Genomic DNA, 24,610 nt, shown 5'->3' with positions numbered 1-24,610 from the left:
GGTTTTCAATGATTGGAAAGCAAGCGCTTCTTCCACGTCTCAAAGGCGTAAGTGTGGCAGAAAAACAATACTTCAAGAGCGAAGCCGTCTTACTCTAAAGACTGTACGGAAAAATAAGACATCCACTGTGCAAACAAAAAAAAAAAAAAAGCCACCTGAATTCAACCACTCCCAGAACTGCCCTATTTCAACCCGAGTCATGCGCAGAGAAATGAAGAAGTTGGTGATTGCCTGTCTATTCAGAAGTCACTTGTTTCAAAGAAAAAACAGAAAAATCCGCTTGATTGGACAGCGTCACAATAGAACTTTGTGTTCAGGCGAATCACGATACACTTCGTTTTGCACTGATGGTAGACAGAGAGAGAGTGTGGCGAGAACTTCACGAAGCGATGGACTTTGCTAAGACAATCCAAGAATCTGGAGGTGGTATCATGGTATGGGGAATATTTTGTTGGCACAGACTTGGTCTGTTGATACCAGTGGAAGGTCGAATGTCATAGAAAGTACCTGGAATTTTGTATCAGATGTACGCCCTACAATGTTACACTTTTATTCCGAAAGTGATGGCCACTTTAGAGTTTCCAATACGACGTGCCAGAATGGTTCGGAGAACATTACACGGATTTTAACCATCTTCCCTAGTCTCCACATTCACTTGATCTCAAAATCTCAATCCTATTGAGAATATATGGGACATATTGGAGAGAGCTATCCGGCAACGAAACCCTCTTCCCATAAGCTATGCGATATTTTGCAGGAAAAAGGGTTACAATTAAACCAAAACGGACTAAAACACATTATAGAATCCATGCCACGCCACATATTTCGGTTATTCAAAACAGTGGTGGCTCGATTCGATACTGAATAAAGGTGTTTTTTTTTTAACACGTCCTTTAGAAGGGGAGAATAAAATTTGTAAAAACGTAATATTTTAAATCAGATGCCCAAACCACAGCCCAGAAAGAATTGTGAAATTGTCACTAATTAAACTAGACCCCCCCGCCCCCCAAAAAAGGAACTACTGTATTTGATATACATGCGACACAGCTGCAAGTACTTCGAGATTTCATTCAGTGGTTGATCCTAAAATCCTTTGACTTGAAAATGTAATTATGAGAAATAAAAAAAAATGACTTCGGGTATCGTGTATTTAATAAACAATAGGAGAATAACTATTTCTTCATAGCGTACCTCAGTTAAAGGAATGTATCTTAAAAATACGCCATGCATATTCATTAATTATTTACAGACTAAAGCAGTAAGACATTAAACCGACTCTTTTAACTCCGCAGAGTCGCAAAATCCACCGTCGGTCCTTGGACATAAAAAAAAAAAATTGAGCGCACATGATATAATGATTATGTTGTGTTCGATTTGTTGCTTGCTGGAAGAAAAACCGGAGTCTCCGGAGATAAATACCACGCTACTCTCGCCTGAGATTGACTAACTTAACCACGTTGTGAAAAGGACTCATAAAAGTAACCCCCCCCCCAATAAGGGCTTTAAGGGATTCAAAACGCGTTTTTGTGAAGATTGACTTTAAATTTCAGCTCATTTTACATTTAGTTAATAAGAAAAAGGCATCTAAATAAATTTTAAAGTAAATAATAATTACTGATTAAAAATTAATTTAAAAAATTTTTTTTTATAAAAGTGATTGCAGAGAAGTATAAATGTCATACATTGTGCTGCCACTTTATTACGCACACCCCTGCTGTGCACACAAATGGTTTTGCCGACCGGGCTAGCCAGGTGGGTAAAGTGCCTGTCTGGCAACCCAAAGGTCGCGGGTTCGAATCCCGCCTCGGGCTTGGATCAAAGTACTGCAAAAACCTTGGGAGGTGCATTATGGCCACAGAAGCCGATGCGCCAACAACTACCAAAAGGAAAAAAAAAAAAAAAATGGTTTGTCCCACACCCTTGCAAGTCACATGACCACAGTTTTGAATATAAATACAGCAGAACAACCTGTCTAGTATCAGTTAAGCGTACAAACCGTAGCAAGAACAGGGAAAAGGAGTGATCTAACGGACTTCGAACGTGGCATGGTAGTATATGCAAGACGTGCTGGACAAACCATCTCTGAAACGGCAGTTCTCCTGAACTTTTCACGCCCCACAGTTTCAAGGGTGTATCGAGAATGGTGCAACGAACAGAAAACATCCTCTCAACGACACTCCTGTTGAAGAAAATCTCTTGTTGGCGAGAGAGGTCAGAGGATGATGGCTAGAATTGTGCAATCAAGCAGACGGGCCACAATGTCGCACATCACGTCACAATACAACCTTGGTGCGCAGAACAAAATATCCCAACGGACCACTAGTCGCACTTTGTCGCGAATGGGCTACAACAGCCGACGGCCACATCGTGTATCTTTGTTATCAATGAAGAACAAGAGAGCACGCCTCCTGTGGGCACAGCAACACCAGCACTGGACTATGGAGGATTGGAAAACAGTTGCTTGGTCTGACGAGTCGAGGTTCCTGGTGCATCATATTGATTGAAGGCTCAGAATTTGAGGAAAACAAAATGAATCCATCGACCAGTCATGTCTGACGACTACTGTGCAAGATGGTGGAGGCAGTGTTATGGCGTGGGGAATGTTTTCTTGGCACACGTTGGGTCTATTGATACCCATAGATTCACGTCTGAATGCCACATCATACCCAAACATCGTTGCTGACCAAGTGCATTCATTCATGTTGACAGTTTATCCTCAGTCAGATGGTTACTTCCAGCAGGATAATGCGCCGGTGCACAAAGCCCGAATCACTATGGAATGGTTCCAGGAACATGACAATGACTTTTCTTTGCTGCAGTGGCCCGCTCAGTCCCTGGATCTCAATCCTATTGAACCTCTTTGGGATGAGCTGGAAAGGGCTGTTCGCTGCAGGCCTTCACCTCCGTCGAATCTCAAGGAACTGTACCATGCACACTCATGTCTGCATGGTACTCCATTCCTGCGCAACGTTTTTGGCATCTTGTTCAATCCATGCCTAGACGAATTCAGGCTGTTTTGAAGGCTAAATGAGGCTCAACACGCTACTAAGTAAGTGTACCTAATAAAGTAGCAGCACAGTATATTTATCTACCAGATGATTACAGATACCAAAGAACAGTAACTCCAAAGTGACTGTCACAGTGATACGTAATCAGACTATAGAATAGTATTTTTTTTTTTTTAAATCGATAACAAATTATTAAAAAGCGCTTGTTAAATACACAAATAATGTATTTAATAAATTTTAAATTCAAGAAAATTACTAATGACAAAACAAAGTTTATTTTTCCTTTTCTTTTTTTTTTTAAATGTAATGAATTCTATAAAAGCAGGAAGTTCATTTTATTTATCAAAATTGTTGCCATAGTAGATCACTTGAGCAGAGCGTCAAATCAATGACGTCACAGCCGTAATGTGATCAGACTATTGAATTTGTTGCTTTTTTTTTAACAAGAAAATTACTAATGCATTACAAGACAACCTAATTTTATTTTGCAAATATTTGATAAAAATCGTTGCATAACGTGATCAGGCTACAGAAATTTTTATTTTCTTTTAGAAATCGTTATGACGTAATCAATAACAAATAATTAAACATTGCTGCTTGTTATGTGGATCACCTGCCTTGTTGACGAGAGTGCACCTGTCCCAACTTCCCCCTTTCTAGTTTACAAAGTGTTATGGAAAAAGCGTGTTGGCGAGGGGAGGGTTGAGTAGGAAGTAGCGACAAGTGTGACGACAGGAGCCCTGCAGTCCTGTTTATGCATCTGATTTACCTGCAGCCCATCTGAGTTAGCTTTCCGAAGCTCACGAACAGAGCGGAAGAAATCGATAAGGCATCACCTCAACCCCCACTGTCATTGTTTCTGGAAAGGATTGGCAAAGCGCAGACACCAAACTGCTCTAACCTAGTTTAGTTTGGTGGGGAATAAAGGAGCGAGTACAGTGTTGTTTACATGCCTTGACTGTCACAGACTCTCTCTCTCTGTCCATTCGTGCATTTTTACACCTCTTCTTTCTTTCCTTTCCTCCGTCTTCCTTCTAGGAGGAAGACAGAACCTGTAGCAGCACAGCATTAGTCACACAGCTGAAAAAAAAATATATTAAATAAATAATAAAATACAAATATAACCAGTATAACGTTGAACCAAACCTCCTCCACCGTCCTCCTAAATAAGTTTCTGCTGAATTCGTCTGTTAAGTGTGTTCTAAAGGTTGGTTTGTCAGTTTTTGTTGTATGAATTCTTCCGAATTATTATTATTCGGAAAACTACTTTTTTAGATAAGTCATTGAACTCTAAAATGAACGCATAGCAACGCTATTTCCGTCTACGTTATTGATCTCTGACCGTGTCGAATTTACAATTTCAAATTATTTTTAGAAGTTTTGGTTTTCGTATTTGTCAAGATTATTCGGGATAAGAACTAGATAATCGCTTGAATCTCTTAATTTTTGAGCGTTGCTCCAACCACTTCCTTAAGGGAATGTTTCAGTTCATTCCAGCTTCTAAAGTCAGAAACTCAATTATTGGTTGTTGATTTTAATATAAGACTTAACATTAACCCAAGAGATTAAATGAATCCCAATGAAACCTTCCTTCCACCCAAAAAAATAAAGAAAATTAGGTCTAACAACAAAAATCAAACATGCGGTTATTTCATATTCCAATCCATTACCGCATAGAACCCCGAACATTCCAGTCACATACCTTATGTCAGAGAACACTCCAAAGATCGATCAACTTGCACATTGATGCTACCGTATTCGTGTGTTGTGTTTGCAAAAGGAAGTCGACTTCGGATCCTTATCTCGCACGAAACAGACCCGATCACGCAAAGCAAAATTAAAAAGAATGAAAAATGGCCAGTTTATCATTCGATGCAGCTAGTATCAATACTTCGGTTGAAAATAAGCATTTTTAAAAATTTATTTTGCTCCCGAGTTTAAATAGTAACACTAAAAAAAAAAAGCTTATCATGATTGTCAAACCATTTTTCCACTTTTAAGCAGGAACCAGAAATACCTTCGTCCACATTAATTTAAATTAAAGTGCTTAAATTGTTTAGGTAATGTTTCTTATTTTCTGCAATTATACAATTAATACAAAAAAAAAAAAAAAAAAATCTCCAAAGAACCTAAAACAACAAATTACTACTGTACTGCCATTTAAGTGTTAAAAATCTTTAATTATTACATTTTTTAAAATTTACTTTGCTCCTGATTTTAGATAGTAACACTAAAAAAACCTTAGTTCATGACTGTCAAACAACCATCTGATTTTTCCACTTTTAAACAGGAACCGGAAATCTTTTTTAAACAGGAACCGGAAATACATTCACCCACATTATTTAAATTAACATACTTAAATTGTTTAGCTGGTGTTTATAATTTTCTGTAATTATACAATGAAAACTAAAACATAATTTATTAAAGTACCTAGAATATGACAAAATATTATTACTACCATTAGTGTTATAAGAAAATATTTAAATATTATTACATTTTTTTTTAAATATACTTTGCTCCCGATTTTAAAAAGTAACACTAAGAAAACAGGTCAAAAAAGAGATTTTTCCACTTTTAAACAGGAACCGGAAGTACGTTCTCCCACATTATTTAAATTAATATACTAAAATTTATTTAAACGGTGTTTCTAATTTTCTGCAATTAGAACTAAAACTTAATTCCTTAGAGCACCTAAAATATAATAAAACATTACTACTACCATAAAGTATTATAAGAAAACCTTTTAATTATTTCTACAAAAATAAGTACTGCATGCAAAATAAAAAAAATACAAGACAAAACAACCTTGCAATTGCAGGTTCGTTATATTTATAGTAATGGTCGATAGAAAATACCTATAAATAACAGTGCTAATCCATTTAATTCACATATCATGTCTTACTACAGAACTCCTACCACCTGTCACCATGGTGACAGTCAACAAGAAGACCACGTGAATAAGTTTCAAGTACGCTTATTGAACAATCGTGCTAAACTCGTGTTGTAATTCCTAAGCATTTATTCTCGAACTAAATTGCAGTCTTTAAATCCATTGGCTTCTTAACTTTTCTTTTCTTTACAGAATTAAATATTTAATTTTTATTTCTTTATTGAAATGCTTTTTTTTTTTTTTTTTTTTTTTTTTATTGTAATGCCAAAAGACAGGTTGCGGTTACTGCAGATAGTTGTCATTGTTCTGTGACGTCATTGGAATGCGTGTAGTCAGGATGCGTTCCAGTAGTTCCAAAAGACAGTTTTTTTTCCTGATTTTTTTTCTTCTTTTTTCTGGTCATTAAGAAATATGATTATAAAATTCAAAAATACATTTATTTTCTGACAGTTTTTTTTAATATGTTTGGAATTTTGAACTGTTTTATGGAAATAAATACCAAACTTCTGAAATTATAGTATTACGTTGAATATAAAATTTTCATTTATTTTTAAAATATCTAGATTTTAAAAACTTTAATTTTTATATTATATATATTTTTATAGCTCTTCTCTCTCTTTGGTGTGAGGATTTGGGACGTTTACTACTTCTCCGTCATCAAAAGGCTCGAAACGGAGATCCCAACTCCAAGCAACCCCTTCCCAACATGCATCAACCAATGCAAAAAGCCCTGCCACCAGTACCGCAAAGGTAAAAAAAATATATATATAAAAAAAAAAAAAAAAAATATATATATATATATATTTTGTGTCTGTTGTATTTATTAATATTTTGTAGTGCATGGTTTCAGTAATAACTACAAGAGGGCAGCACTAATCTTATGAATAACATAAATAGATGCTACCATCTTTTATTGCTACATCCATTTCGAAGTATGTAGGAATTTTGTTTTTCAGCATGATGGCCACAGAGGGCGCTTTATCCTCACGTTTGCAGACTCCTTGTATCAGCCTTTTCTTTTCTGTTCTTTATCTTATCTCTCCTCAAGCTTTCTATTCTCTACACGCCTTCCCATTTTTTTCTTATTTTTCTTCTCTTCCTGGCACTTTCGTCCATTTTTCTCTGTCTTCTGCTTTTGCTTGCTGCTAAAACATTCTCTCCATTTCTGCTGTTTCTACCCCTCTTCTTTTTGTCTGATTTAGGCAAGTAATCCCTGCATCTTATCTATCACAAGGGGGAAAGTGTTTGGTGTTGGAAGACATGACGAGTTAAATGGAGTCAACGCGATTGATTACTACCGTTACTGAAATATTCACACCACTCGTGGCGCTAGTGCTGCCATCTAGTGTACAAAGTAAGCGTTTTAAAAATGTCGAATATCCTTAATATCCATTTTCGGGTCTCTCTAAAAAAAAAAAAGTAGATTTTAATACTTACCGAAAATGCACACGGCAAAATAAGACAGTTTTCGTGTGGATCGAAATATTTATTGATACTCAGATCTCGCTGGAACCTTGTGGTTTCACTTCCGGCGATATGTTTCATTTATCAGATTTTAAACAGATCCTTAGCTTATACAGAAAGATGTCTTTAGCCTACTTTCTAGATACATTTCAAGCCTTTTGTAATAGAACCTTTGGGAATTGATATGGACGGCTGCAAACATCCAATATCTTTAAAGCCTTTTGCAACCCCTCCAGCGATTGCCCTCATTTTTGCCATTTCTGCTTTCTGCTTCATTCACTAGTTAAAGTTAGAATACCAAGAAACCTGGAAGTATTGAGTGATGTTTACCATAATGTGCGAACCATGAAAATATTTGTTTCCAAATAAAGATTTTATCTCTCCACATCCTAAAAGGTAAAAGTTCTAAAATGTATTAAACATTTTTTAACATTTAAAAAAATGTTTAATTCATTAAACATTTTTATTTTAATATTATATTACAACCTTATCATAAAAATAATTAAAATTTCTAAAGGATTTGTGCTATAGCTAGAACAAAATGCAATACACCTTTTTATGTTTATTAGACATTAATCAAATTTTGAGTCTACGTATTTAATGCATGTTTATAATTTTTTTTTTTTTTTTTCGGCTCAAATTAATGCAGCCAATAACAAGTTAAGCCAAATTTGATGACGTCACATCCTCTACTTTGAGGATGTGACTTGCATAGTATAAGAAGAAACATGCTTATGTATACTGGTAGGGAGTTTTATTGTAAAAATTTATCATGCGTGAAATGTTTTATTGATTGGAAAAGATAAATAAATATCTTTTCAAGGAAATGAAACAGTATTTTTTTTTTAAAACAAATCCTTTATTCTCTTAAGTCAGTCACCACGAATTAGAAATAATTAGCCAATTCGACATTTCAAATCTAGATGTCTCTACTACGTAGTTAGTATGAACTCTTAAAGCTTTTCTAATGCTCTTAGCCAAGAATAAAAAATAAATAAAAATCGTCATACATTATCAACTGTGTTTCTCAATTTTGGTGAGTCGCACGGACTCGTTGTGCGCTGTGATATTCTGGGAAGGTAACTGTTATCTATGTCACAATGGTTGTGTGCACACCAAGGCCGAACGCTACGAACCGTTTCCCATCGCCTCTTCCTCCCTCTTCTCCCTTACTCTGAGTTTATCCCCCTCTTCTCTCCCCCATTCTCTAGCCGCCCTAACCCAGCGCGGACCGATTATCGGTAGGCCGCGAGATTTGGCACGCACAACAACTACCTGTCGGCCTCATTTTACCCGCCCGGGCCGAGACCTCGAGGCAAGTCGACCTCGCGCGCGTTCGCGCGCGTGCTGCCATATTTTTTGTCTCGTGTCGCCTGCGGGATATCAACGTCACCAACACATCTCTCGCACATTCGGCAGTCACGCAAGGCAACCCTTTCTGTGCCCTGGTGACCGGTGATGAGTCTAACATACAGAGACAAGGTGGCGTCTAGTTATGCTGACCGCCAGAGGTCGCAGGAAAACAATGTTAAGTGTCGCTAGTTTTAGTTTTTACGTATTTCATGCCTGTCATGTGACGTAAATGAGCAAAGGCAGTTACGTAGAAAACCCCAGGAGTACAATGATATGGAACTGCTAGTAATACCTGTGTAGATTGATATGGACCACAGCCTGCATATTCAACCTGCATGCTGATTTAAAGAGGTAAGTACTCTTGTTCTTGCATGCGCGAGCATGCTTTTCAGTTCTATAGAACTTTTGATCATGCTGAGTGTTCCTCCCTCACGTTTGTGAATATGCACCTTTAAAGTACACGTCTTTTTTTATATTTTAAAAGAATAAAGGAAAAAATTTGGAGTTTTCTAAGATAGTTTCTTGGTTATCTTTTAAATGATTTATTCTCAAATAAATTTGCATTGCACTAATAGTTTTTTTACTTGCGAACAAACGTAGAAAGGAATGTTCATTATGATTTTTGATTAATACTTAAGACAACTGCATAGTTTCTTAAGGAGAAAGGGAAGTATTTATCTCCCCCTCCCTCCCACTTTGTGCTCTAGCCAAATAAGACAGAAAATACTTTTAGTAACCACCAACAGGCTGTTAGATTATATAATTTTAGCGAAGCGGAATTCTTTCAGACAATTGAGGTATTTTAATAAGAAAATGGTTTTTCAAGTGAAATAGAAATTAGTTTTCTATTTTTTTTAAGATGTGACATTTTTCGTTGTTCTGAAGATAATGTTTAATTTTGTTTTCGCTGTGACATACCGACAAGTTTCAGGCACTTGAATCTTAAAACATAATTTACTTTTTTGTGCGTTATTAGAATTATTTTAAATCAATTTTTATAATTTATCTGTCCTCACTTTCATATTTATGGGTGTTGACTTGATAACGTACAAACAGGGTGGCTTTCACAACTCAACAGTTTGTCCTTGAAGGATTATAGAAAAGTTGAAGGTCATTTTAGGATCGAGTCAAGGACGAACTGTGGATATAGATCCCGACTGGATTTATCTCTGGCTTCAATTATTGCGATTTGGAATTCAAATACAGTATTCAACTTTTCTCAGGAATGTGAGGTAGGGGCGGATAGAGATGCCTTTGTGGACACGTACTTATGATGACAGCTTGACAATGCACGTGCGTCCAATCATATAACCAGGAGGGATTTCGCCATGAGCAAGCTGAAAAGAAGGTCATACTGGCAGTGTAGTTGATAAACGAAGTGCAGTATGTGATGCTGTTTTTCATTGACAATTACAGATCATTAAAATCAAACCTTTAGTTATTAAATATTACAAAGAAAAATGGAAAGTCAGACTTATTAATTTTCCTGTTAGGGCAATATTCTTTCTACCTTGTGAACTCCTCTGACCCTGTGATCGTCCCGGAATATAAACAGAAAATTCATTTTATTTAAACTTAAGTCTCTTTTCGAAAAGCATTGGTCTCGCATTGTGGAGGCACTTGACCACTAGTTGCTTTGGTATTGCACTACAATTCAAATAGAGTGGGAGAAGTATTGTGGACCCTGCTATTTTTTTTTCTTCTTTGGAATATTGTAATAATATTCTTCCAGCTCTGTGATACTGACAATTGAAAAATTTATTTATGATTTTATACGTTATATTACGATATAGGTTTCCCAATAATCACAAAATTTATAATTAAAGTAAACCGTATGTAAGTGAGCATCAACTTTTTCTCCTTTTTTATAACTGCTGTACAGGAAAAGTTGGTTGTTGTTTGTAAAAGAAAATTTCCTTGTTTTAGGGAAACCTTTGCTGTTGAAAGGCTACAGGATTTTGCAATACTGACCCCGTTAAGTCTCTTAAAGGAAATAATATTCATCAACGCCACATTATGTTCTGTTTTTGATAAGGAGAGTATTGCATACAATCTAAGATATTTCGTAATTTGTTTTCGCTATTTTAGACCATTCATATCTTAAACAATCTTTGTGGGCCCAATTATTGTTTAATAATTGCGCTGCAGTTACTAAGATTATGAGGCTTTGGAGGATGTACAAACTAAGCATATTCTTTGGTCAGTTTTTCTGTTTGTTATTTGAAAAACTGTGGAGCAATAACCGAGTGCAAAAACCAACTCCCAAATCCTTTCAGAAAAGAAAAGGAGTTACTTTTCATAAAAGTTAAAATATTACCAGGTTTACACCGTTTTTATTTTCAAGAGTAGACTTTTAATTCTGATGTTGAAGTGATTACTCCATCCATTCCAGCCAAAAATATAATAAAATAAATAAATATGAAAAATACAGTTTCCGGGAAAACAATTGATTAGTAGTAAAATTTTCACATTTATGGTCTCTGCCTATAAAATACTAAAAATTCTTCTTTCAGGATATCTTAAAAAATAAAGGCGGAAATAACCAAACCCAGCCCAGCCCCTCTTTATAAAAGGGCTCAACATTGACCTTTCCTTCAAAGAAGAGAAAATCAGTGTTGTGTGTTCAGATAGATGGATAAAAAAAATTATCCTATTTTTCGCTTCAAGGTGAAAGCAATTTACAATCATTCTGAAAAGAAAAGCCATTTTAACTTTTATGCTTACCAAAGAGGAAAGAAAATCTTTTGGATTATGATTTATTTTTTATTTAATGTTTAACTAAACGAATGTTGTACAGAATTTCGTTTTAAAAAATCATCTATAAAATGAAATTGTTTAAAATGTTTACGATTCTTAGGAAATAATTGGATATTTATTTTTTCATTAATGAATCTAAAATAAGCTGGAAACAAACACGTGACTTGAAATGCTTGAATTTCTTAAATTGTTTTGATTTGAGGTACTACGCGAGCGCATGGTGCGAAGTTGAATAAAACAACATACTTTTATTCAACTTCTCCTCCATCGATATCTGTCAAAGGAGGCTATGTCAACTGGACTGTAAAGCACCCAAACCCACGCGTTGTGGAAATATGTACGTAATAGAGTCAAACGTTTCGTGGTATTTTCTTGCCACTTCTTCAGCATCAATTAGCTGGCAATCACAGAGCAGAAAGCTGTTGACTCATTCTTGAAGTATGGACTACTGCACTTCTTTCGCCTGATCCTCAGGAACGCTCCATACATGCGCAGTGTTTATTGCAACCAATAAAACTATATGTGCGAAGAATCTTTAGTTTATTGGTTGCTTGGCAATAAACACTGACGTGGATCAGTAGTGTGAACGCAGCCACATTGTTTATCATTTTTGATTTTTATGGACAACATACTTTTATTCAACTTCTACTCCTTCGATATCTGTCAAAGGAGGCGTTGAATTTGATGGGATTTATACATGGTGATTTTTCAATAAGGGGAAATAATTTAATTTCGACTTCATTAGGAGTTGAGGATCTCAGATGGTGAAGCAGGGTTCCCCTCTAGGAGGAAGTTATCCCGGTTTTTCATCCCGTGCAACACGCAAATCGGTACCCTGAATGTGCACTTGTGCACACTTCTCAGTAGGACAGACGTTCTAACTTTTAGGAAGTAGAAAGAATGCTGCCATTGGACAATAAGCTTCTTCTCCTGAACTTCTTTTCAATGTTAGCTGTAGATCAATTGACAATGTCCTAGCAACTATTGCGAAAAGGAAGTTTGGGGCCGGTCACTTGTCTGTTGAACTACAGGAATTGAATAGCTATTTCCAAATTGAAAATTTATTAAAATAGTTACCAAGAAATATTTCTAATTATTTTGCATTCAAAGATCGTGAAAGATGGTTTGAACCAGTTGAGCTCTTTCAGAGTTGGAATGGACCGCTAAGATGCCAGGAAGAGTTTAAGGGGTTCTTTACCTCTGGGTGGTATGTGGGTTTTCCCCAGTCAGATCCAAGGTGCTCACAAATTAAAGGGGGGGGGGGGATCTGAAACAAATTTTGTAACAACTTCGTTAATCCGTTTCCACTTGTTCAGATTATCTGAAATCAAAGTTTTTGTTTTTAAATCGGCGTTGATTTTGTGGAATGATATATATATATATATATATATATATACCAAATGAAGCTAATTTCATAATAACGAGGTTTACATAATATTGATAATTTATAGTACTGGTTTTTTAGAGGAAGCTAGTTTTAATTTCGAAATAGCAAGGTCATTCCTAACATAAGCGACAATTCGTATTGCATGTTTTCCAAGAAGCAGTTTCCCCCTACATTAGGTTTATGTAACAGAGAGCTGATGAACGTCATTTCTACTGCATAATCTGTGGTAAATGCTAACAGGGGAAAAATAAAGAAAGTTCCAAGACTTTATTAGCGTTGTTCCTCGAAATTCTTTATGGAATTATTTTTGAGATTTAGTGCTGTGTAAAATCATTCTATTAGGACTGGAAGCGCAGATTCTGTGAATTTGAAAAAGGAAGAAAAATCAAAGGAAAAAAAAAAAAGGAATAATAGTCTTGTTTTCGAAATTAATTGCTCCTTATGATGAATAAAGGGGATGCACTTAAGAAATTTAGAAATTGGTGTAAAATTTAGTTTTGCTTTAAAATAAATCTTTGGAAAAGAGAAAAATGACTTCCTTTTTTTAAATATTTTTATTTTTAATAAATTTAAAATGTAATTATTACAGGTGCGTTAGAAATGCAGTGCAGTGTAGTAGATTACAAAGTCCTTAGAAGGGGGAAGGGTTGGATTTATTTCTGACAGCCGTAGTATGGAGGTCATACAAGACGTAGGGCAAAGAGAATAGCCAGTCAAGAAGAGAGGATAGGAGAAAGGAACTAGTGAAACCGGAAATCTCCCCCCATCCTTCCCCGAATGAAATATCCATTAAGATGCAAAGCACACAAATGTTAACATGATTACAAGATTAACTGACATACATAAGTGCACCAGAACCTCATTAATGCGAAATAGTGATTTAAAAAAATGTATTCGTATTAACGAGTTTCATAATAATGAGTACGATTATTCTTCAGGATGCTTCAACCTGCTGAGCAGTTACATTAGCGATTGTTTTTAACATCCATTATTTATTAATCTTTTATTACTCATAATTTAATTTTTTTTAAAAAATCAGTATTAATTATTTATGTATTTTTCCCCCCACATATGCGAAAGCGCCTATTCTCTTCACCAGGTCCGTCTGTCTGTCAGCATATAACAACTCGTTAAAATCGGACAAATAGAAATTCGACAATTATTATTTTATTTAATTATTTTTTTTTCTTTCACCGGATATTGTTTGTTTCCTTGTGTTGGAGGAATGATGGGCAATTGATGAAATGCGCAGAAATGTTTTCGATTTAAGCAGTGCGCATATGAAATTCGTTTTGAAAAACGCATTTTTTGTTACCAGTCTACTAAATATATAAATCACGATGTATTAATCACAGGATACACACGAAGTACGTGTTGTATTTGAACTGTTATTAAAATCCAGGATGAAATATATAAAGTGCATTACAAAAATGTTGATACTATTTCTTTATTTTATTAAATCACAGAAAATCCATCAACTAGTGCTATATTTAAATTAAAAAAAAATCAGGCAGAAGCGAAGTGAAAATTACTTTCTTATATTATTAGTAAGTTTTTTTTTTTTACAAAGAGTTATTAAACTCTATACATGTACAGCAAATTTTATTTTATTTAATTTTTTCAATAAAAGTGTTTAGTATAAGAGGGAAAAAAAACATACACAGGTCATGTTTGAAGGTCAGTGGCTTCGATATCTGTATAATCCCCCTTTAGCGGTTTCTGTTGGGGAACCTAGGGTAGCCTTGTGAACGGAAAATACCACAAACTGTGGGGTACAAAGCTGTCAAACACGCCCACCCTTAAGTGCCTCAAGTAGATAGTCTGAAAGACAGATACAGCCTCCCTGCTCCTTTACCACCAAAGCGTTTAAAAGGGTCTTGTATATAGAAACTGCTGTTTGTGGAGCAGATCAGGGCGTAATAACTTAAACGTTTTTACATTGGTGAAAGTAGATAAATAACCCCTCATTTTGACCTTATGGCAAATCAAGAACGCTAATCCTTCACAAACGGAGTTAAGCTCATTTTACACACGACCAAGAGGATGAGATTAACTATATACCAACTGCGTGATCGATATCTTAATAAAATTGAAAGCGGGCCGGACCACTTGAAGAAGTGCGCGGGGAATTGGAAACGGCAAAATTATACAACTCTCCGTAGGCGAACATCATTATAAGAAATCCGCGTTGTACATTTGTTGCCAAATTGGATTAAGTGAAGAATCGACGTCATTTTAGGTAAAATTCTTGAAGACGATTTTTATCGAAATTCTGTATCTACTCATTTAAAATGGATTCTTTGTATTCGTTGTCAGTAACTAAACTTTTCAACACTTCCACAAATATTAAAATCCCTTACTACATACAGAATATTTTTAAATAAAATATCTTCAACAATATATTATTTAATTAAAAAAAAGTATATTATCGCTTAAATTTATATAAAATTCCAATTCACGAAATAAACCCTTAAAAAAGGGGTGACATTTCTCTCTTTACAATGTTTTTCACTACTAATCTTGTCCTTCCATCTTTTTGGGGCCAGCAGGATTTATACTGCATAGTTAATGTCTTAATTCTCACAGTAGAATAAAACTCTGCAACGAGTTGCCACTACTATCAAACAAGAAGTCTTACAAAAGAGTTAAATGGCCACATATGAGATGAGACACTGCTACGACGGCTTGTTTCGGGACTAACTGGTCCCTCATCAAAAAGCAGGGGATCTCTCTAGTGGCAGACAAAACACTTGGTCTGAGTTCGGTTATTAGGGAACAGTATTCATTGAAATGTGCTCCAAAACTGCTCAATCACTGGGTGTTCCAGCACCTCTCAATCTTGAATGTGCTGGATTTTAAAGAATTTTTTACATACATCACAATCATGTTGAGCAGACAAATGTTAACTCTCCAAGTGAAAATTATCGCACATCATAAGTTTTTCATTTCTTTCGTGAGGCGATTTGTTCATTTGAAGTTTAGGGATTGAGACGTGTAACATGAGACACTCCCCCCCTCGACCCCTTATTGCTCACATTTCCTCCCTTGTATTTTAAGTACTGTACCGCAAAAAGAATCCCTCCCCCATTTTTTAAAGCTTAACACAAGTAACAAATACTGATCTCCTTGTGAGGTCCTATCAGCATGTCAAGCCTCGCTGCACAGAGTCTGACGATGAATCGGACTGTTCCATTCTATAGCGAGTGGTACCGATGGGACTATGTTTTTATCCCACTTCCTTTCACATTTTCACAAGGCTTTACCAATAAGTGCCAGCGTTCGACATTTACGAAAGTGGACGAAAAGAGTAAACCGCACTCTTGGTAATTGTAGGATCGCGTGTTCTTCCAAGACAAATCGAGAATGCATTTTTGTTGCAAGCTCGTGGTTATGTCTGAGATACAACCGAGGTGCTTTTGCATAGGCAGATTGATGAAATAATGGAAAATTGTTCGCTAAGTCAGTGGAAGTTGCTTATATTAAATATAATACGCTGTAAACATAGTGTTTATATTATTAGCTTTATATTATAAGAGTTCAAATCTTTGGATTGCTAAATGTTACCGAGTGTTAAAAGAATTTTACTAAAAAAAAGTCGTAGTTGTGAATCTAAGACAACGCAGGTATTGGGTGAGGTTGTTTGCAATGAAAGGGAAATTGTGATTATTTAATGAAAGTGAAAAGCATCAGCATGATTTTTCTAAGAGATTTCTGAGATTTCCTCTATTAAAAAAGAAGAAAGACAAGCGATTCAGCAAATAAAAATGGAGGCCATGTCTTTGGTCTCTAATTCGAATTCATCAGCTCTTGATGACATGATTGCTCGGAACTTTCATTAACATCTGCAAACAACTCCTAAGGTGCCAAATCTACACAATAAGGGGGATTGCGTAAATTTGGCTAACAATTCAAAGGCGCAGTTGATCGCAGTCACTGTATGTGGTTTGTAAGATCACTTGGAAAGCAATCCACATCTATGGATTTTATTTGGTTAGAAATACTATCCCGTGGTAGCACGCCCCTTTTCAAGGAATTCTGTCATTAATTAGCCACGTGACTGGCTCTTCGAAACTTCTTTAATAAACTTGTACAGTATCACTGTTGAGCACTTGACCCTTTCTCGACTGTAGGGAGAGTCAAATGTCAGAACCTACCTTGATGAAAGTTTGAATATCGCTTAGAATAACCAGAACTTTTTTCTTTATGATGTGCCAAACGTGTTAGCTATATGTCAAATAGTAACCCTGCTGCCTGAAAGAACAATATCATGTATCAAACAAATGCTTTCTGCAGTTGGTACAGCTGAAGGTCATCCACTTGTATTGTTTACCCTCCTGTCTTCCACGCTTAAAGTACCATAGAACCGTGTTTCTGAAACTGGTCAATAGATCACTGGGGACGGACGGTAGAGATACTGGGGGCTCAGTGCATAATATTCGAATTTTATTGTCAATTTAGGGCATAGAAAGAATATTGTTAAATGTAAGTTCTGCGAAAACATTTAAGCTAAAAAGGGGATCCTTTAGTCACCAAAAGTTTAAGAATAAGAAACAACGCCAACACTAATTATTCTAATATGTTTACGATTTTCTTTGGTCATTAAGCCTTTCATATGCAGTTATTTCATAATAACACAAGAGTTGAGATTTGTCATTTTATCCCTAAAGTCTTATTTTGCTTTTTCGAGTGTTCTGTTAAAAAAACAAAACAAAAAAAGACAGAACATGTCATTTTCCCCTTAAAGTACTACAAATACATTTATAATATATATATATATTATAATATACAGGAGATTACGATTTCACGATTAGACCATAAACTTATCATGACAGTTCTTGGTGTTATTTTTTGACACCGTTTATTTTATTGATTTTGTACACTTTTAAAAGTTTAAGCACTCCAGAGTTCTACACTAATGTTCAGTGTAGTAAGTTCGAGCTCCAACCATTCTATGTTGTTAGCAGTTCGTAATGTCCTTGTTGCTGAGATTAATCGTGTCTCACGTGTGAATCACTTTATTTAATGCATACAGTTGGCTAACGGTGTAGACAAGGAAACAAATCTTATCACCTCCATATTGTAATATGTCTTTAGAGACAAGTAGTCGGTGTCCAAGGCGTCCACTAATGCATCCTTGCCGCCTGTTATCTTTAAGGTACGGTGGTCCGTAGTTCTCGCTCTCTCTTTGAAAGACAATGATTATTTATGGTTTTGCTTGATAGTTTCCTCTTATTTTGCCGAGTCTCCTTCCTCAAACAGTCCGACCTTAGACAACTTCATTTATTTAAAACTGGATCTTTTTTTCTTATAGAAAAAGAGAGAAATCTTTCGGTGTAAATCAACAAGCAATCAACAGAAAAGCAAGAATTGAATTCCGAATAGATCAGAACTTTTCAAATGGGGAAAGAGTAAATGTTTTATATTCCTCTTCAACTTAATATTTTTTAAAAAATCTATAAACAATGAAACGCTTAAATTGTTTTTGAAAGGAATAAACAATTTGGAATTTATAGGCAAAGATCTGAGGAGCTGTTCACAAACCACGTAATGCTAGTTAAAAAATGTGGCCCACTACACAGTATTGTTTAAAAAAGAAAATATATATCGCGCTGACCAGCCATATACATATAATAGAAATAAATTATTTATGCATTCAGACTATTCCTGAACTAATAAAATTATTTTATTTATGGGATTTTAAATCGTATGATATCCATAAGGATACAAAAACAGTTTAGGGAAAATGGCTCCCAGCTTTTCTAAAATTAGCAACATCACAAATGATGCTATTCATTGGGTAGAAAATACATTATACAATGACCTTGCTGCCATGCGGACAATAAATAGTTTATACAAGCAGTTGACGCTACGTGGTAACTACTAGTTGTTTTGTTTTGTACCTACTTGCACAATACTGGGAGAAGGCAATCCAGTTACACAAAAACCTTAATGTCTTCACTAGTCATTTGAAGCAAGATTTTTAGCTTGTTATTCACCTACTTGTAACTTCCGTTACTATAGAAAAATATAGACAGATCATTAGCAGTGTTACAACGGGGAACATCAAAGAGAGGGGAGCCATGAGAACAAACCTATTACAGGTCTGAACCGTTTACTCCAATGCTGAGTATTGTAGAGGTTGCCCATAGCTAGAAGCACTTCCGCCCCGTCTGAGAGGACTGTGGGAGAAAGGAAGGGGGGAAAAGAAACTGTGAACGGAAAGCTAAGAAAGACCGAGGTAAGAAAACGACAATTTTAGACGTTCCCTTTCTGACATCCGTGTTTAGGATGGTAAGCAGGGGTCTTCTCGATATACCCCACCCGCAGGTCCCATACACAGGAAGTAGTGGAGTGACCGTGAGAAATTAGGGTTTGTAGTAGACAGTGGGGAGACGGAAAAGAGGGGAGTAGAAAATCGGGTCGGTGAGGGCGCATCCTGCGGGAAAACTGCTTTCTCACGGTGAAAGGTCATTGGAAAAAGTCGCTATAACGGGATGATTTGGCGTCCAGTTAGATACAGTTGCTAGAACTGGTCTCTCTCGAGAGGAGGAAGAATATTTGGAAGATCGAAGATTTACTTAGCCTTTCAACCATGAGCGATTATTTGTGTAATCATATGGAGCTTTTTGCCATTGCTTTATATCCCCTCAAATATTATATATACCGAGGTTTTATGACACGTGGGCTGTATTTTCAGGATCGATTCAGCACTTCAAAACAAAGCAAAAAAGTTCGATTCTGAACTGTTACAGAGCCATGGCTGTTTGAGTTAAAATAAATAGCCATGGAGAGTTCAAATAGTTAAAGATAATAAAAACAGCAAGCAGACACGTATATTCATACTAGTGGATATTCATACATATCCATGTTTTAAAATCCAAACAACCATAGCTTCATACCTGCCCGTATGAAGACATGTTCCTGTACCCTTTCATTGTTTTTTAGGTCCTAAATCGATCCTAGAAGTAAAGCCTATACGTTATGAAACACCCTGTAAACACGAAACCAGTGACCTTTCTTACTAGTCACTCAATTAGCATTAACCCCTAGCATCTGTCTATTTTGTATGCAACTGATGTATAAAATAATTTTACCGCATCGTAAAACCTAAAACAATTAAAATAATAATATCTTTTGTCCATAATAGTGTAAAAATATTAATTTATTAACATTGATTATTTATTAGCCACGAAAATTCCATAATAAATCACTTCAAGTTCATAATACTTCAAAAATATAATCATTTTAAACCAAAGAGAATACGTGTTGACAATGATGACGTAACTTCCTGTATTGCTACACATCCGCGCACAACTCGGACGCAAAATGGGAGTGGCTAGACCTCTTTAGACAATATTACAAACTGTTCGGGTTTGCACACTGAAAAGTTGCATTCAGCAATTGTTCACTCGCTTTATTATTTATTTATTTAACTAGGAAACCGACACTCGATGAATAGAGAAACAGGAAGTTTCTGTTTTAATAAAGGAATGTTGTAGGTTGAATTGTGACTAGTAACTATCAGCAGCGGTAGAATATCTAATCACAAAAAAAAAGTAAAATATTTATATTTTATGGTGAATGAAACCATTTAACTCTACATATGCCTCTTTTTCCAATAGTAACCTCATTTCCAAGAATGCTATTTTCTTTTCCTTTTGTATTATTTATCCGCGCATTTTGCGAACGATAATTCTCGTTTTAGTAAGTTTAAAGGGTCACGCAATTGCCAGAAGAGGGCGCAATTGGTTATGCACAAATACCAATTCAGATTAAAAATCAGGAAAAAATATATACTGTATATATAAACTAGAAGAATGTTAAAAGAACCATAACAGTAGTAAAACTGAAGGATTACTGAAATATGACTGCAATGAGGCAGAAAGCAAATGTAGGGATGCGGTTCCTGAAATTCAGTGATCCTGAATTTCTAAATTTTCAACAGGAACATTACGAAATAAGTAAAGAACGCCTGCAACGGATTACACATTTCATTTTGTTACCCGATTTTTGTCTGAATTAAACTTCTGCGAACTAGCGACTTCAGTAAATCTATACTGAATGTATTTATTGTCTATTGGTAACACTTGGAGTTGCAACTGTAACAGATATTTGAACAGGGCAGTCCAAGGTAAGGACCAAAGGAACTATAGTCCCCTTATGATCAAAATAATGTGGAATATTTTATTACTACGTGATGATTAAAGCCTAATGATTCCCCAGATTACTGCTTTAGCTTCCCCTTTAGAACATCCTGGGAATGCCCCAACTGAGCTATTTTTGGAAAGAAATAATAACAATGATATATTTTATTATTTATTTATTATTATTATTTTTTTTTTTTTTTGCTGTTTAGATTTGCGATTTAACCCAGAGAAAAATAATCAAAAATGTAAATTCCGGGTTCAATCTGGAAGACTTATTCTTGCCAGCCATCTCTATTAATTAAACTTTGGTCAGTATTCCATAGTATGAGTTATCTAGATAATCAACTTTATTTTAATTAACAATAAAAACAAACTTGGTGGGCTAAATAAAATGAAGCCTCGTGTACTGTTTGGCCTGCTGGCCCACAGATTCCGAACTCCTCGTTTAAAGAAACAAAGCATCTCAAAAACTGTAGCTGGGTTTGTGTACATTAGAAATATGTTCTGTAAGCGTAAAATGGTTTTCAACTCAACTGTTATGGACAGTAGAGTTTGATCGCGTTTTTCTGCGATTTTAAATAGTAACATGCAAACACGTGGCCATTTTTGAGAGATAAGAAGAAGATAAAAGACTGGAGAAATCCTCATGAATAATAAATTTCCCCTAAATCCTTAATACAGAACTTCTGCGAGATGTTTCGAAATGTTCCAAGCACGCAATCTTGATACAACAATTCATTCTACATCTGAGGGTATACGTACACATTTTCTTTCTGTGTATCTTGAAATCACAAAATAGCGTAGAGTAATTGAAACTGTAATTTAATTTTGCTTTTATTTCCTAAATTGTACATAGTATTCGTTGTCATGATAAAGTACTTAATCATGTCTGGACTAACTCCAGCCGTGATTATCCTGAGTACGGAGACCAAAGAAGATGCCAAGTAATTACTTTACGTGAGTTACTCTTGTAAATTACTACTCCTATTATCAGCAATTTGTGTAGCAATGTACCTCTGAAATGCGAATTATCACTGCGAGTCTTAAATTCTTCAATTCGGGTTCAGTTTAGAGTGTGCTGTGAAGCATTTTTTTTTCGTTTCGGTTCTTTCTTTCTTTTTTATGTAAGCTGGGAAACTGCCTGTAGATGTGTACAAATAAATGTCAACTGCATACTAGGCTGTTCAGAATGGAATGTGTAATACCAATCCTGCTCTTCTTGTTAGACGCCATTATATATTGACTGTGGGTGGGGGGGGGGATGAGGGGACGTCTTCCTAAGGAGGATGCAATCCGTCATTGCTCAATAAGACATCCTTGGGGAGCTAAATTACCATTTGTTGGCCCTCAGGCTTGCCGCACATAGTTTTAAATGACGCGTATAATTTTATGAGCTTATTCAGACTTATCGTAGCGAAAGTGGCACTTAAAGCTACTAAATATCCCTATTACATAACACATTTTATTAGAATCATGCATATATAATTCGATTTCGCCTCCACTTTAGCCTGAAAAATCAGATTATGTATAATAAATACCATTTTTTTTATTCAGTAAGAAAGATGGATAAAAAAAAAAAATAACCGAATCAATTATACAGGATGACTACAAAAAAGTTTCCGAAAATAGTATCACCCCACATACCTGGAATATCAGTGACATAAAAAAAGGACAGAATGAAACATAATGTCACGTAAACACTTCGATTATCGTGTAATTGAATTAAATACTGCCTGTTTTGACTAAAAATTTATATTGCACCTGCAATTTCTTCATAATTGTGGGGAGGGGGATCCCTTAAAACACCCATCCAGGAATGTTTCCCTATGCAATGTTTATTAAATAATAATAATAATAAAAAAATAGAAAAATTGGGAGAATATCATTACGTTCGTGAGAGTATGATACAGTCCATGTGCTTTCATTGATTAATTATTTATCCAAAACCTGTCTTACCCGTTTTGTGATCTGTTGGCAACTTGATTATCATCTTGATCGTAGAGTGAGTTTGTTTACTGTTCATTTAAATTCATGGCATTCATTAGTAATTGCTTCATAGACATTTGAACGTTCAATGGGCGATTTTTTTTTTATCAAATTAGAAATCTCACGTAGAGACTATGAAATACAAAAAAGAATCTGTTTGCATCCTTCCTAAACGGGTTCATTGTTTGTGTGTGCATTTTTTTTTTTCTTCGTTTTAGTATATACGCGCATTTATATGCTGTTGGTACATGTACTGCTGCAGTGGTGCTCTTTAGAAATGAAGTCGTCTGTAGAAAATCATGTAACCTCCTTAGTTGAAGAAAGAATGACATTATCCTATGCTTCACAGTACACTGCATTCTCACGACCACTCTGCTGTTCTTAGTTAAAGTGTACTAGTTCATAAGCAAACATCCCAGGTTATGAAAACCACCGTACGATTTCTCATCTGGGTCACAACCCAATATCAGGTCATTGGAGGGAAGGATTTACACTGAGAAATTTATCGGGTGTAAGTTAACTTTACTTGACACCTGGATGTAGGCGTAAAATAAACTTGCATTTCCCCGAAATCTTCCTACGTGCTGTCCTAAAGATTCACCAGGTAATGGATATTTGTTTCTTATTTTGTCCTGATAGTAAAACGTCATTACCACAATGAAGCCTTCAATAGTTATGTCCAATATTTTAAAAAACTATTTGTGGATTTCGACAACTGGAAGTAATGCTTCCCAGAATTTCAGTTTTATAAACTGAAACCGCACTCATTTTAAGAATGAAAGTATGATCTTGTTTTCCGAGAAGTATAGTATTGCTGATATTTAGCATAATGATAGACTTATAGTACCAGTAAGGAATTCTCCAGCCATCTTTTATTGTAGATAATTACATCATTGTGTAATCCTTACAGCCTGAGAAGCTATGGGTAGCCTGTTGGGCGCACAGAAACCAGAAAAACTTTATTGATGCAGTATATGCTTGCCGTGTTTAACTTTGAAAGTACTGTATTCTGTCGACTGTTATCTGAAATAGTATGTAACCTTAGAGATGGTCCTGGCAATGTCACTAAAAATTAATGTAAAAAAAAAAAAAATCAGTGGCATTGCCGGGAGTTTTGGTTTGAGGTATATCAACAATAGATGTGGAGGAAGTCTGCGTTCAGACAATATAAGAGTAGATTAAATATTCGATGTTTGAATTATTTTAAATCTTTCGTGAAGCTTATAGAGATGGGACTGGATAGCGTGAGCAAACCAACTTGTATCATAGTACTGACACTCTTAATCTATATGAGGCATCCAGACAGTTTCATTCATAGCATTTGATTTGATGAAGAAAAGAAATGCATTTTACACTTCATATTACTTTAGCAAATCCAAGACATCCAAATGATGAAAGAAACCAAGATAGAAAAGAAAAAGAACTTGTAGGAGAAGAGAAACCACAGAATAGAAAGAAAGAAAACAAGAGTGGAAGATATGTCAAAGGAAAGAATCGAATGAAGATAAAGAAGTAGAAAACAAAAGAGTTAAAAAAAAAAAAAAAAGCAGCATGGTGGGTAGAAGAAGAAATCGAATTGAGAATGACTTGATACTGTGTCCAACAAAATTTTGCCTGA

At 35.4% G+C, this 24,610-nt stretch overlaps 1 protein-coding gene across 5 annotated transcripts in view; it reads left to right on the top strand.

Annotated features, from left to right (window-relative positions):
* LOC150083530 (zinc finger MIZ domain-containing protein 1-like) overlaps positions 1 to 24,610 on the top strand; it is a 346,825-nt gene that overhangs the window by 246,504 nt on the left and 75,711 nt on the right. For 4 of the 5 annotated variants that reach the window (XM_090378058.1, XM_090378057.1, XM_090378056.1 and 1 more), the window contains one exon: positions 6,504 to 6,648. In XM_090378058.1, the coding sequence (XP_090234184.1) occupies positions 6,504 to 6,648 (145 nt within the window). Of the gene's footprint in view, positions 1 to 6,503; positions 6,649 to 8,925; positions 9,067 to 24,610 lie in introns of those variants that run through there. The other variant, XM_090378061.1, reaches the window with a different exon arrangement.

This window comes from Mastigoproctus giganteus, chromosome 7 (assembly GCF_048544385.1).
Source record: "Mastigoproctus giganteus isolate SK-2022 chromosome 7, ASM4854438v1, whole genome shotgun sequence".
NCBI classification, from domain to species: Eukaryota; Metazoa; Arthropoda; class Arachnida; order Uropygi; family Thelyphonidae; genus Mastigoproctus; species Mastigoproctus giganteus.
This window is presented reverse-complemented; position numbering and strand designations above follow the sequence as displayed.